This window comes from Idiotropiscis lumnitzeri, chromosome 11 (assembly GCF_059441095.1).
Source record: "Idiotropiscis lumnitzeri isolate Australia: NSW breed Sydney's pygmy pipehorse chromosome 11, RoL_Ilum_1.0, whole genome shotgun sequence".
In the NCBI taxonomy this organism is placed as follows: Eukaryota; Metazoa; Chordata; class Actinopteri; order Syngnathiformes; family Syngnathidae; genus Idiotropiscis; species Idiotropiscis lumnitzeri.
The window spans coordinates 19,122,887-19,137,207 of record NC_142401.1 but is presented as its reverse complement, the minus strand read 5'-3'; the positions used below and the strand labels follow the sequence as shown (position 1 = coordinate 19,137,207).

Below are 14,321 nucleotides of genomic sequence, written 5' to 3'. Positions count from 1 at the left end.
AACCCTGAAACAAATGACCCTTGGCTTGTAATATTGTGAAATGGGTGTTGGGGTTGATGAGAAGAAAGGCAAGGGAGAGAAACAGTGAGAGAGATGGAGGTTGCAGAGAAGAGGAAGGGTGGGGGGTTGATTGTTTCTGGAGAGTTGGTGGTTTCAAATTTCTCCTCTTTCATTTCTGCACTCACATGCATCGAACCTCCCTTACTTTCTCTTTCTCTCATATTCTCTCCTGACCACTGGGGTTTTTCTGCAAACATTCCAGCCAAGCTCCAGCGCGTTGTAGGCGGTGGCCACAGACAGGAAGACAGGAGTGTAGAAAATAACAAAGAAACTTGAAGGGGGAAACTAAGCAAGGTAAGCCCAGGAGCACATGTACAAAGTATATTTGCGAGTTTGAGGAGGGGGGTGTACGTTTTCTTTTCTGCCTTTTGTTGTGTGCATTAGGGTTGGATGACAGGCACATGTAAGTGCATGTGTGCATGAGATCCGGCTAGACATGGCTGCTGATGTGACTAATATGATTACAGAGTAGGTTTCAGACATTTCACAAAAATCCTAATAAATGAAAGGATATCGTGAAAGATTCATCCACTACTGTGATGGCTGATATAGAAATGATGGTTGAAGCTTTTCAGTGTCACAGTGCATCTGTTCTAGACTAACTTGTTGGAATAGCTATGGCAGCTTTCTCTGGCTGCTGAGAGACTGCAGGTGGACAACAAGCATGTCACATAATCGGTTAGCCACATTAAAAAGCCTTTTAAAACCGGCAGAAATCAATGTCTGTGACTGAAAAAAATGTTATTGTCTGGTCTGGATGAGGTTGAGCATTTTTAATTTCCGCTCCGAACATTCCCCATTAGAATCAGGTTCTACATGCATCAGTAACGATGCAAGAAAGCAGTGGCTAGCTCATCTCAAATAACAGGTGCATTTTTCTTTCTTTTTCAATCAATAGTTGTATCCTTTCTTTTTCCAGAGGTGTCAGGTCTCACATCTTCGACTGACCTTTGCCTTTGGCTGGTATGACTAGCCCATATTGTGTGACCAGGACCCTCTTATCACATGCGTACATGTCAATTTCAGTCGTAGAATGTTTGCCCACAAGCTTTTCAACTGCAAATAATGATTGTAAATCTAAAAAAGAAAAAAAAAAGTACAAAAACCTTGTGCCCGCTGCCAGAGCTCTGGACTCAGCATGTGATTTCCTGACCCAGCTACATGAAAATTTCATTTGTACTTGTGAGTTTAAGGCGAGAAGCAAGCATTTTTTTTATGCCTTTTATTTGGCTGATTTAGAGTTGTGCAATGCGCCTGCATGCAAGTGCATGTGTGTATGCTCATGCTAGGCATAGCTGATGGTATGACTAATCGTACAACAGAATAGTTGTCAGTTTCAGAAAATCCTAATACATGAAAGGATATGTTGACATATTCATCCCCTCTGTGTGGTTAGAAAATGGATGGTTTAAGGTTTAAGGATCACCATGAGCACAGTGCATGTGCTCTACACTAACTCAAAATAGCTCCGGCAATCTTCTGTGGCCGCTGGCAGCTTGCAAGTGGACATCAAGCATTGGTCAATTTGTTGGTTAGCCATGCTATGTGGCTAGTGATAAACCTTCATCTGAGTCTAGGTTTATGGTCAAAATATTTAATCGCACGGTCTGGATGTGGTTGAGCATCTGTAGGTTCAAATTCAACAAATGTTCCTTCAAATTCAGCTTTTACAAATATCTGTTGCAGTGCAAGAAAACATCGAACAGCTCATCTCAGTAATCAGATGTTTGTTTTCTTTCTTTTTTCAGTACGTATATGCTTTCTTTACCTGTTGTCAGTTCTTAGACGTGTCAATTTTAATAAGACCATACAGAATGTATGCCGAACCAGCTTTCCAAGTAGAAGCAATGATTGTAAAGCCCAAAAGGTTGTCCTCACCGCTAGAGCTCAGGGCCCAGCATGTGAATACCTGATGCGCCTCCTTAAATACATATTACTCTATTTACCTCTTTTCTGATGTCATGTAAGACATTGTTAGTTTATTAGTTCACATAGACATAGACCAGTCCAAAACCTTTCGCCTTTTGCCCCTGATGGTCTTTGTTGTTTTGATTCATTATCTGCAGTGGTGGGCAGTCAAGGCCTTCTCTTCTAGCCTAACATAATCAAGAAAAAAAATCATATTCTTATTATATAATAGTGTTGGACACATTTTTATTCTCAGGTGTCTACTGTATATGTGTTCGTATCATTAATTTTTATTTACATTTTCTGATTTCACTGTCTTTGTTATTGCTATTTTATGTTATACTCTATGTTAAGCGCTTTGTTACAGCTGCAGCTGTTGTGAAATGCGGTGGTATTGTATTTTATGTTAGAGTTTTTATCCGATCAAAATTCATCTAGCCCGTGTTGCCAGGCTGGCACGCACTATTCGTCCAAGGCCTTAGATACAATCGTGCAAGCATCTGTTCTGTCAAAGCCAATGCGCTTTCACTTTTTTTTAAATAAAAGTATAATACGCACCACATGTATGCTTGGACGGAAGCAAGGGACTGCCAATATGGTGTAAATATTTTTGACTAGCAAAATCTTCTGAACGTATTTGCAAAGTACTTTTGAACGAATTAAAAAAAAAAAAGTAGGCTCAATGCAAAAAACAGCATGCTACAGGGTTTTAAATTAAGCATGCACTTAAGTAAAAAAAAACAATGCAGTTTTTAGCATTTGGCTTACATGCTACCTATTTGTTAAAAAATAAGCAATAAGAAGCCAATAAAAGCAGTTCGTGTAGCATGAGGTCTACAGGGCGGAAAGACTCACAGGAGTCTGTGTAAGAGATTGGTGCAGGTAGGGTATGTTTATAAGGAACTGCAAGATCTCCACTTGTGGATGATGTAAAGTGCTCTTGTAGACGGGCTTCAACCCCAATCAAGCGTCTCTGTGTGATAACACTAACCACACACACACACACAATAGAAAATGAACTCTGTCCCCTGGAATGCCCCCAGCGAGGTGTAGCGCGGTCTGCCAAATTCTCAAACTAAACTAGACTTGCCCCGGCAGTAAAATGAAGATGCGCAAGGTTTTACGCAAAGTGCATGTGCACATGTCTACGAAAACAGGGGCATCAGTACATATTTGTCAGACATGGGCACAAGTCTCTAAGTTCAAGTCTGAGTCAAGTTCAAGTCTTTGACCCACAAGACCAATTCAAGTTCAAGTCTTGGAGTCCAACCAAGTCTCAAGTCCCTGACCACGAGTACAAGTCAAAAACTATAACAAACTGCAGCAATGCAGCAGCCAGGTCCTCCAAGCTTCCCATTGTCGTAATTGTTTGTCTTTGTCGTATTTATCTACTCTGTATTATTAACTTGAAACATTGCTGCTTGGAAAGGTAGCAAGCGAGAGAGGGACAATTTACAAGCTGACACCTGAGCCACACACACACACATTTAGAGCAAGGAGAGAAAATGAGAGCACGCCACAAGATAGCGACTCGTAGTGCTCATGAGTGGCAAAAGAGATTCTGGGTCAAGTCCTGAGTCTTAAGTGAATGAGTCTAAATCAAATTGAAAGCTTAAAAAAAAGCAACTTAAGTCGCTCCTGAGTCTGAGTTGAGACTCCTCCCCAACTCTGGCATGTGTGCGTGTCTTGACCTCCACAGAATCCCTGAGACTAGTTCACTGAACCCCTGGAGTTTGATTGATCCCAGATTACGAACCTCTGCCATAAACTACAGACTTCTCCAAGAGCTAATCGGAAACGGGGGTCAGTTGACCAGAAGTCCAGTCAATGTGATGAGACTGGAGGTGTTAAAAGAGGTTAAAGCAGACCTTCCCAATTAAACCGGCAAGAGTTTTGAGTTAGCCAGATTGGTTTTGAAAAGACCAAATATTAGGACAGTTGCTTCTTTCCTTGGATGTGCCTGGCCTGTAATGACACACAGAAAGAACGCATGGAATGCTCAATGAAGAAAAATCCTATCGCTTGTGTCCGCTAAAAACTTAGCAGTAAAGAAATTGCAAGCACAGGCGTGGGCAAACTACACATGCGGCCCGTTAACGTTTCAATCCGGGCCGCCGAACTTGAAAAAAATTAAATGAATAAACCTTGTTAATGTTTTATTTTCTAAATAATGTGGTTTTTCAAAGACATATATATTGTTGTAATGCTTTTGTTCACTTTCATTCAAAATTAAATATATTTTTTTCTCCGATGAGGTGAGGTTACCAAAACACTCCATCCATCTGCTCCTGATCCGGCCTCTCTGTCAAATTTTAGAACCCTTTGTGGCCCGCCAATCAAAACGTTTGCCCACCTATGAGCTAGCACATGGTGAGGGTTATATTTTGGTTGACAAATCTACAATAAGTAAAACATTAAGATGAAACATAAGAAGTTGTATGAAGACATACAGAAGAAAGAATGAAAGAAAGAAAGAAAGAAAGAAGAAGAAAGAGCCAGCTGTTACATGTGAGGTCAATGAAATATAATTGGGAGAAAAAGATCATTCCTGCAAAGACAGATCATCCGACTTGTTTAAATTCCTCTCATTCTCGCCTCTGAGATGGTGGCGTCCACTCGACTGCTGCTCAATTGAACTGCAAGGGGTATGCGGCACGAAAATGTAAACCAAGTTTAAACGTGACGGAGGGCAGGGTTCTTTCAAACAGAGAGGGACAGTGAGGGGAGGAGTGGCAGTCAGTGAGAGAGAACTTGGGAGGCAAAGAGAGAGTGAACAGATGTGGGTGTGTTTGTGTCAGCTTGGGTTTGTGCTGGCTCGCCTGGAAGAATTGTAAACACACAAAGAAACACATTCCTCTTCTTTGGACACACAATAACTTACAAGGGAAATATGCACAAAACGAGCGATTGTAAAGTGCACGGTTGTGAATTATAGTAGCGCGGTTATTGTATTTCCTACATGTGTTATTGTATGTGGAGCATTTCCAAAGAAGCCAGGCACAGTTCAGTGATGCGATAACAAAAGCAGCACTTGACGGATCAGATTGTGACCTTGGCCTCTCTAATCTCTTGTAATGTGGAAATTTGTCACACCTAGTTGCAAAGCTACATAAGTGTGATTAAAGGCACAGTAAAGACTTTTGTCTCTCGCTCACTCCCGCTACCCGTCGCATTTGGTTGTCTGATTCATGAATACACAAGCAAACTACTCCAATTATCAGAATTAAATTTTGATGATGTGCTACCTCAAAGACTGAATAAAAACCTCTTACTTTTGAAAGTGTGGAAACGATTTGAGTGTAGTAGTTAACCCTACATGACAATGTAAAACAGGTGTGGGGCAAACTATGGCCCGTGGGCCACATGCGGCCCATTAAACGTTTTAATCCGGCCCACCGAACTTGAAAAAAATGAAATGAATAAACCTTGTTTATGTTTTATTTTCTAAATACTGTGGTTTTTCAAAGACATATATATTGTTGTAATGCTTTTGTTCACTTTCATTTAAAATGAAATGTATTTTTTTTCTCCAATGAGGTGAGGTTACCAAAACATTCCATCCATCTGCTTCTGGGCCGGTCCCTCTGTCAAATTTTAGAACCCATTGTGGCCCGCCAATCAAAAGGTTTGCCCACCCCTGCTGTAAAGGAAATATTCAACCCAAATTTCACATTGTTTAGTGTTTTGGCTGATTTTCACTGTATAAATATGGAAATGAGATACTGAGAGAAAATCAATCATTTAGAAAACAACTTCCATTTAAGGCAGAAGTCAAGATCTTGAGAGGGCATCACATCGGCTGAAGCCACAGTCCTGTCGTGACAGGCAGACTTGCTGGGAAGGAGGCTAATACCCTTGGGCTCTAGAATTAGTTGCCATCATAGCTCTCGGTGTGTCAAGGAGTAAAGTTGACTTCCAGCACAGCACTCGACATGGTTGTTAGTCACGCTTTGTGGACTGATGTCATCACAGCAACTTGGCTCGGCCAGTAGGTAGTAAATGTACAAATGAAGTCTCATGGTACTGCAGTCTGTCTTTTTTGTTACATTAAACAGAAGACAGGGTAGAACATATACACTTGTCTGAAAAGTTAGTGGGAGAGTGAGGCCAAATTTGTTTGCAGTCAATTGAAACCTTCGAGTTTTACATTAAAAAAACGTTGAAAAGTCTCCCTTTCACGACATTTAGGCATTAGTTCATTGTTTAAGTCATTACAAGTACAATGGAACAAGTTGTGGTGAATCTTGACTTTTTTTCTAATGGGAAAATGTATGAAGCATTTGATCAAGCAGTGATCAACCAGTTTTCTGAAATAAACTTTGCAAGAGATGATGTTCTCTGTGATGTGGCTTAGAGTCGGCGGCCCAAAAACCAACACTGTAAATAACAGAGAACTGCATGGACAACTCGCCAAGTAGACTGTACCTTTTTTTTTTGTTTATTTTTCTGCTGTCCTCTTGTGTGACCATGATATGGTCTATCAACAAAGGCTGTTAAAAAAAAAAAATAACAACAGCAAAAATAATCAATGTAAATGTGATTTATTTTTACCTTTCAATCAATCTTACAGATACATGAAGCTGTAATTTGTAATTATGAATAATTATTATCAGAACTTGAGCTGCAGTTTTCATCAAAACATCCCTCCATAATACACTGTTATGCTGCCAAAATGATGGAGCAATTTGACTGTCTTGTAGGAACACAATGAAACAAGGACTGATGGCACAGATCTGCACAACACAGACATTTACTTGAAAGATGAACAGATGATTTTCATCAAGACTGCATCAAGACTTAAGTGTAGAATTGTGAGGGGAAAATGAATTTAGTTCTTTTTGGAATGAGGGTGTAACATAAACTGTGGCAAAAGTGAAACATTGGCAATGTTTTCCAGGTGCACAATGCTCTACAGCTTTGTTCAATAAAACCTGTCTGTGGCCATCAACATTTTCTTGGAAATTTAAGAACAGGGACAGCAGTAAGGGATTCAGTCTATATGTTCAAACACCAGCCTCAGCTATATTTAAATAAATAAAGACTAAATAAATACTAAAGATGGGTGGATGGATGAATGGATGGATGGGCAAGAGCAGGTCCAGGGCATATACATAAAATAAAAGAGCCTGTGCATGTGCACTTTTTCCCACTAGAGGACAGCATGCGTCCTCTGGTGGCACCGAGCCACCTTCTATCAACTGAATGTGGAAATCATTTGAAGTTGCCAACTGGGACAGACATCTGTTGTCTGTGCCATTTGTCCTACTGCTGAGTATTTCTGAAAACAGAACAGCAGGTGATTCTTAGAAAACACCTGCTATAATTTCAGTTGCATGATAATATTTATACCATCTGTATCCAGGGCAGACATGGACCTGCATGCGGCCAGAGCCCGTCCAAGGCAAAGGCGAATTTCAGAGCCTTACAATGACGAGTTTATCACATATTGCAAGAGTAGCGAGACAGGAGGAGGTGGAAATATTTTGAGGACATGAGGCAACGCGGTTTGACCTCCTCATTTCATGGAGACATCTACTAAAGATGATGTCACGTCATTGCCGTACGTGATAAATGAACCGTTTGCATAACTGAATTAGTCCTATCAGAACAAATGTCCACTTTATATTTTATGTTTCAAGTGGGATTAAATTAAAATCAAATGTAAATTCAACACGGGTTACTCAAAACAATGCAGATTCACAGGCGAGTGTCAGTAGTCTCTCTCCACTCTCCCTTGCCCATGCAGCGCACATATTTGTCTTTTGATGACACATGGGTCAGGTGTCTATGGATGAGTGTTCATACTGCAGACAGATCAGAAACATATCCGATTTATGACCACGTACGAAAGAGACGCAGGTCCAATTCGAAAAAGTCTGAATTATACCGTTCACAATGCATGAAAATACCAGATATGTGTCACATATGGGCAAAATAATCAGAATTGAGCTGCAGTGTAAACACACACTTAATATTTAAAGTTTATTTAAAGTTAACATGACCACTTCTACTTCTATAATTTCTTCTTCCGCTTTCTTTTAGCATGTGGCATTAGCTTCACAAGGATATACATTTAACACCTCCTAAACGCACAATAACCGACCAGTATTCTACCTTGAGCCTCAATGGGATACGGGATTCAAGTTAACAATCGCAATATCAATAATCGTGGGTTACGAATTTGTGGTCCTATACTATTTCACAGATTTTTGGGAAGGTGTACTGTTTATAACTCTATTTTGTTCTACCTCCCACTTATTTTGCGTGTGATTACGCTGTTGACTCTTGATGGTGGCACAGTATTGTTTAAAATTTAAATAGAAATTTGAATGAACAATAAAAATACAAGTACTATATAACCTACATATAATAGACCCGAACCAATGGACTTTGGTTTTAATGATCAAAATTCATAGAAATAGTGGTGTCACGATGTTAGTCAAAATGCCTGCACACATCAATCAAAAAACAATAATTCTCAAATTTTTTGATGATACGGTCAACAGTCTAGCTGGTACCGTCGTTTCGCCACAAGCAATATCCCGAAAGGCTCAGGGCGACGGTGGTGCTCTACAGGATGGCCGAGTGGTCTAAGGCGCCACGTTCACGACCCAGTCTCCCCAGGAGGCCTGGGTTCGTATCTTGAATTTCCCCATTGTGGGACTAAGAAAGGGAATATTATTATTATTATTATTATTACAAGCTGCGGTTTTGTCTCATACACACACGTCACTCAAACATTCTAGACTGATTTTTGTACAGTAAGTATAAAGTTAATTGTCAAGCCACTATGGCATATAGAAAGTGTTTTGTTTAAGCTCCAGCTGTTGTGAAATTCACTATATAGATAAAGCTGTATTGTATTGTATCCAAATTGTCATGTTGCGGGTTGAGGTTGCGGAGGACCCAAACGCAGGAAAGCGAGGGAGGAGAAATGTAATACAGATGTGGTCAAAAAAGAACAGAAAAGTACAAAACAACTGGAAGCAACACAAACAATGACATGACTGAACTAAACTAGATGCGACCGGCAGGAAGGACGCGGACCTGGACACTGACAAGGAACACTGAACGGGACAACTGACACCAACTATAACAGAGACAAGCGACAGAGACAAGCGACAGAGACAGGAAACAATGGACCAACAAGAAATGAAAGCAACCAGGGAACTAAATACAAACAAAGTAACGAGACAACAAGGAACACCTAGACAAGACACAGGGGGTTGGAAGGACCTGATTGGTTGACACAAGGTCTTGAGTAAACGAACACAGGTGGACACAATAGACTTGACGAGACACAACACAGAGGAACATAAGGCCAACACATGCAACTAAATACTAAACCAAAACCAACCGATACATAACATGACACAAATGTTATGAAAATGGGCCTGAGGATGATGTCAGTGCTGTTTGCTAAATGTATAGGTGCGCTTGACTGTACCTTACCATTGATGGCATGCGCTGTCCTCACAATTGCTTGTATTTTTTAACTAATTTTGTATATTGCTGATGTTCCGACAGCATTGCCACCATGACAAGTTTATTGTATTTTCATTATTTACAGTTTTATTTTCAGGTTTTTTTTTCCGCTTTTAATTGATTGGGTATGTAATATTGCTCTCCGGTCTTGCTTCTTATGATATCTTCGTAGCAGACTAGCTAATATGTGCAATTTGATTGGAAGATGGGGTGGGATTGAATACCTTTTCTTCTACCCACTCCCTTTCAGGCACATGACTTTTGTTACCAATTTGACTCTTTGATCATTTGTTATTGGATTCTGTTGAAGGAATATGACACTGACTGTGGTTCTTTGTTCTCGCTTGTTATTGCCTGAAACACACAAATAAAATGCAAAAAGGACGTTCCTTTTTACATTTTTTTTTTGTGCATACTTTAGTATTGGTGACAAATTGGAACTTATTAAGAAGCTGGAATCAGATGTTTTCAAGACTCACAACTGAAGCACCACTATAAAATCACGGGACTTTGGTAGCAGTAAAGCTAACCATGTACATTATACTCTGGGTATCTAAAAACAACGGGTCCATTTATAGTCGTCACGGCATTCAAGCCACCACGGCCAACTGCTTCAACATCAGACCTTTTCGTCTGCTTTTTTTTTTCGCTTAAACCTGATTTGTACGTTTTATTTCTCTTAGAATTTATGTTGTGAGAAGATACATAGGTTAGTTTAAAAAATGGCATTTCCTTATTGAAAACATAGACGTAGTGATGGACACTGAAACCGAAGCTCCGGCGCACGAAATAAAACTGCCTTGTAACACGTTCCGACGCTCCGTTCAGTCTGGAGAAAAACACGTGACCTGTGACGTCTGAAGCAATAACTGTTTCATTCTCTAAATGAAGTTTAGTAAACCCTAAAAAGAAACCATAAATCCAAAGACTGTGGTAAAAACAATATTCTTAAATAAAAATCTTTGAAATGCATATACCTTACCTCTGCCATAGTTTTTGTTACTTTATGTATGTAGAAATGTTTATACTTTAGTGTGTGAACATAGGAGTCATGCTTTCTTAGAGTAACATTGTTTCACACTTTTGTTTACTTAAGATTTCAGGAAAAAAATAATGAAGTTAAATTCACAACATTTCTTAGCTCGACATTAAACAACATATGAGCCATTTGCTTGATTTTTATTGACTCAAAGAACTGACGAAATACACAAAAACATATTTTTTAGTATAACGAACTAGGTATCCAATCATTGTTTCCGTGTGTGTATACATACATACTTGTTTTACTGTCTAAAAGCCTTTATAGTATTTGACTGCAGTTCTAGTTTTTCAACACCAGATGTCAATATCACTGAAGTTTTGAAGCTTCAAACCTGTCATGATCCGCGTCGGGCATGGCAGGGTTCTGTTATTATTTTTACCTTTCCATGCTTTTGTGCTATTGTTTTGTCAGCTGAGTGGGGGCGTTCCCCCTCAGCACTCGTCCTCACCAGCCACGCACCTGTTCCCCGTTAACCGTCACACACCTGATCCCCATCCGCTCCCCTAATGACCGGACTATATCAGCTCCCCATACCGACTACTCCGTGTCGGGTCATTGCCGCTATTTACGGACAATCACGACCGCGTTTTGTTCTCGTCCATGTGCTTATTCATATCCTCGTTCCCGTTTACGTCCCTCAGCGTTTTGCCCCTGCTTTCGTTCCTCGTCCTTCTTTTCTCTTAGTCACGTCTTGTTACCTTTGTTACTTTGCTCCCTTCCCCGTTGTCTTTCCTTGTTGAATCCCTTTAATAAATCCCCTTTACATTATCCATTTACCTGCCTCCTCGCCTTTTGGGTCCCCCTCCTCCTCGCCGTAAGGCGATCGTGACAAAACCATTTTGAACTGATTGCTTCAAATGGTTTAGCGCTTCATAAAAGCTTCATTTGCCCATCACCACATTGAGGGATCCCACACTGTTACGCTCTTTGTACAATATTATTGTTAGCTATTGCTCTTGCTCTGTATCATTATGTGTTTAAATGTTATTACAGTCTTATAAATGTTTGTTTAGTGGCCTTTAAAAAGTGCTGCAAATGCTATAAAAATATATCTAGGGAGTATACATTTGTGTATGCCCAATTTCACCTGTTGCAGAGGTGATCTGTCATATAAACCCTGAAATTAATAATAATAAGAACAATAACAGTAATAGTAATAATAATTGTAATAATAATAATAAATGCTTTACCTGTATGTAGCACTTTTGTAATAGACAATCATGTTCCCAGAGTTTACCAAGGAATAGAGATGATTTACATTACACTGCAGTTCAATATCCTTCATGTTTACTGGCTGCCCTATCAACAACTAATTAAGTTGTCTGACTTTTTTTTTTTAAGAACTTTTTGTTTAGTTTATTTTCTGACCTCAAATTACCAAGCCTCGTTCTGGCAAAGAAGCAAGGATCTGTTTGCATAAATACAGCAAGTCTGAGCTGGGTACTTGCCCTGAGCTATCGGTTTTCTAATAGGAGAGTTCCAGAGACATCACATGGTACTTAGGATGAACTTGGATCAGGTGGTTGGGAAGATCTGGAGATCGTGACTACTGCCTCTGTTCTAACTGATAAAGTGGTACGAATGTGAATGTCCTCCTTTATCAGACTGTCTCATTCCTCAGGGAGAGAACTGGCATCTCTCCTGATGATAAACTGTCCCAGTTTCCTTTATGACTAATGTAGTCCCACAACTTGCATTTCACATTGTTTTCATTACTAATAATTTGGGACTGGTCAATATTTGTAAAAGTTTGCAATCGTTGAAGTATTTTTCCAAAAAGTAGACTTTCCAGTAGTGAGTGTTACTAATCGCAAACACAGGCAGGATGTGTAATTTGCTTCGCTCCAAATCGGTGTGTGCGTGTGTGTGTGTGTGAGTGTGTGGCTTCCTATTTGCGGATTAAAAAAAAAAAAAAAAAAAAAAAAAAAATATATATATATATATATATATTTATTTTTTATATATATATATATTTGGGTGACTGTAGCCACCACGTTTATTGACAGTTTATCCCTGCTTATTCAGTAATTTTACCGCATGAAAAATAAAGTTTTTGTTTTAATGCATTTATAATGGCCGTCAATTATACAAGGATTTTTGATATATGACGGCCCATCCGGTCCCTACCTCAAAGGGTTCCCCTTTTTGCGTGTCTACATACATACATATACTATGAAGCCATATTGACATAGACAGAGAGCCATCAATGAAAGAAAACGACATTAACTCAAAGTGAAAGAGGCTGTAATAGAACATGTACTGTATCAGCTATGGGGGGGAATGAATAAGCTGAGTGCTGCATTTCTTTGCCAGAAGGCAGGGAGCGTGTAAGTGTGTGCCTGTGTGTGTTTGTGTGACACGAGAGGAGGGGGCTAAAGAGAGAGAAAGGAGAGGGTGAGACAGGTGAGGAAACAAGCAGCAAGAGGGAGAGGCATGCGGTCTGAAGGAGAAAGAGGGTGGCAGCAATGTGACTCCCTCCCCTTCTCCATCTTCACAGCAGCTTTCTGTTTCTTACTGCATCTGTCATCTCTCTGTCCATCTGTTGGTGCTGTCTCCCATACTATTCGTACATGAGTGATCCAAGGGAGGATGCTGAAGTTCCGTGTGGACAGGAGAGTCAGGTAGGTGGAGGCAGAATGGAGGAGGTAACACTGGAGGCTGGGGTAGCGCCGCTATGTGGGAAAGGAGAAAGGCAATGACTGGAGGTTGTGGCCAGACGCTTGTAGGTCAGAGATGACTGCAATGCAGTAGCTGTCAGAACTACTGCACGATAAGCGGTTGTGTTTATCGATAGATGGTGTGCATTTCGGAGTGTGATCTATACAAAACAACTGAGTAAATAAATTTGTAAATCATGTGGCTATGCTGTGACATGCTGTAGTTCTGTCTCCGCCTCTCGCGGGTTGCTATGATGCTATGCCGGCTTTGTCAAGGGTCCTGTTAGGAAGGCTGTGTGTATACAGGCATGTTTATGTATACATGCATATATATATATATATATTTATATAGATATATATATATATATATATACACACATATACATACACATTACATAAGGAAACAAAAAAAAGTGACTATTTGTAATTCTTGGAACCCACGAATAAAAAGACCATATATCATTGCCAGTGATTTATTTTGCCTTGAATAACTGCAATTTACTAAAAGAACTATTTAAGCGAAGCTCAAGTCAATTTAATTGATCTTGCAGACATTCTGCCACATGTGGTGCGTGTTTGGTCCTGTTTTGACACCTTTTCTCACAGCAAGTTCAATCACTCAGCGTCCTGGTGTGTGACAGTAAGGCCTAGTGTAATATGGTGTGTTGTGTTCTTCTATGATCTGACATGGCATACATGGGCTGGCTACATGAGGGGGTACAAACCTGGGCCATGAATTGAAAATAATAAAAAAATGTTCTTCCTTAGCATTGTCCTCACTTTTTTTCTCCCTGTGAGGTCACAAGTCTTGGTCAGGATGCCACGATGCTGTATGCACGTGTGAAACCACATCTGCACACAGTGCTGGTTGCCACTACTCCTTGGAGGTTTTGTTAACTTACTTTAAAAAACTAATTAGTTATGGTTTCAAATCACTTCTTACAAAAGGTAATTTAGTATTGCAGTGACTGCTTTGTAAAAGTAATTAGTTACTCAACCAAAAAAATTTTGATATTTTTCTACGATGTTCTATGAATAGTGTAAAAGATGTTTGTAATAGCTAAATGAAAACTAAACAAGAAACAATTTAGTTTTGAACGTTTGGTATTTATTAAAACTCAACAGATTGCAACATGCGTAGACAAACACAAACGTAAAGAGAAAAAAAA

The 14,321-nt window shown here is 39.7% G+C and overlaps 1 protein-coding gene across 13 annotated transcripts in view; it reads left to right on the top strand.

The window, feature by feature from the left end:
• Nucleotides 1-14,321, top strand: part of plekha6 (pleckstrin homology domain containing A6) — a 79,418-nt gene that overhangs the window by 11,624 nt on the left and 53,473 nt on the right. For 5 of the 13 annotated variants that reach the window (XM_088308282.1, XM_088308287.1, XM_088308279.1 and 2 more), the window contains exon 1: nt 12,950-13,116. The exons of 1 other annotated variant lie outside the window; for it this stretch is intronic. In XM_088308282.1, the coding sequence (XP_088164408.1) occupies nt 13,085-13,116 (32 nt within the window). In that variant the 5' untranslated portion in view covers nt 12,950-13,084. Of the gene's footprint in view, nt 1-224; nt 355-12,948; nt 13,117-14,321 lie in introns of those variants that run through there. 7 more of the 13 variants (XM_088308290.1, XM_088308288.1, XM_088308285.1 and 4 more) reach the window with 3 other exon arrangements.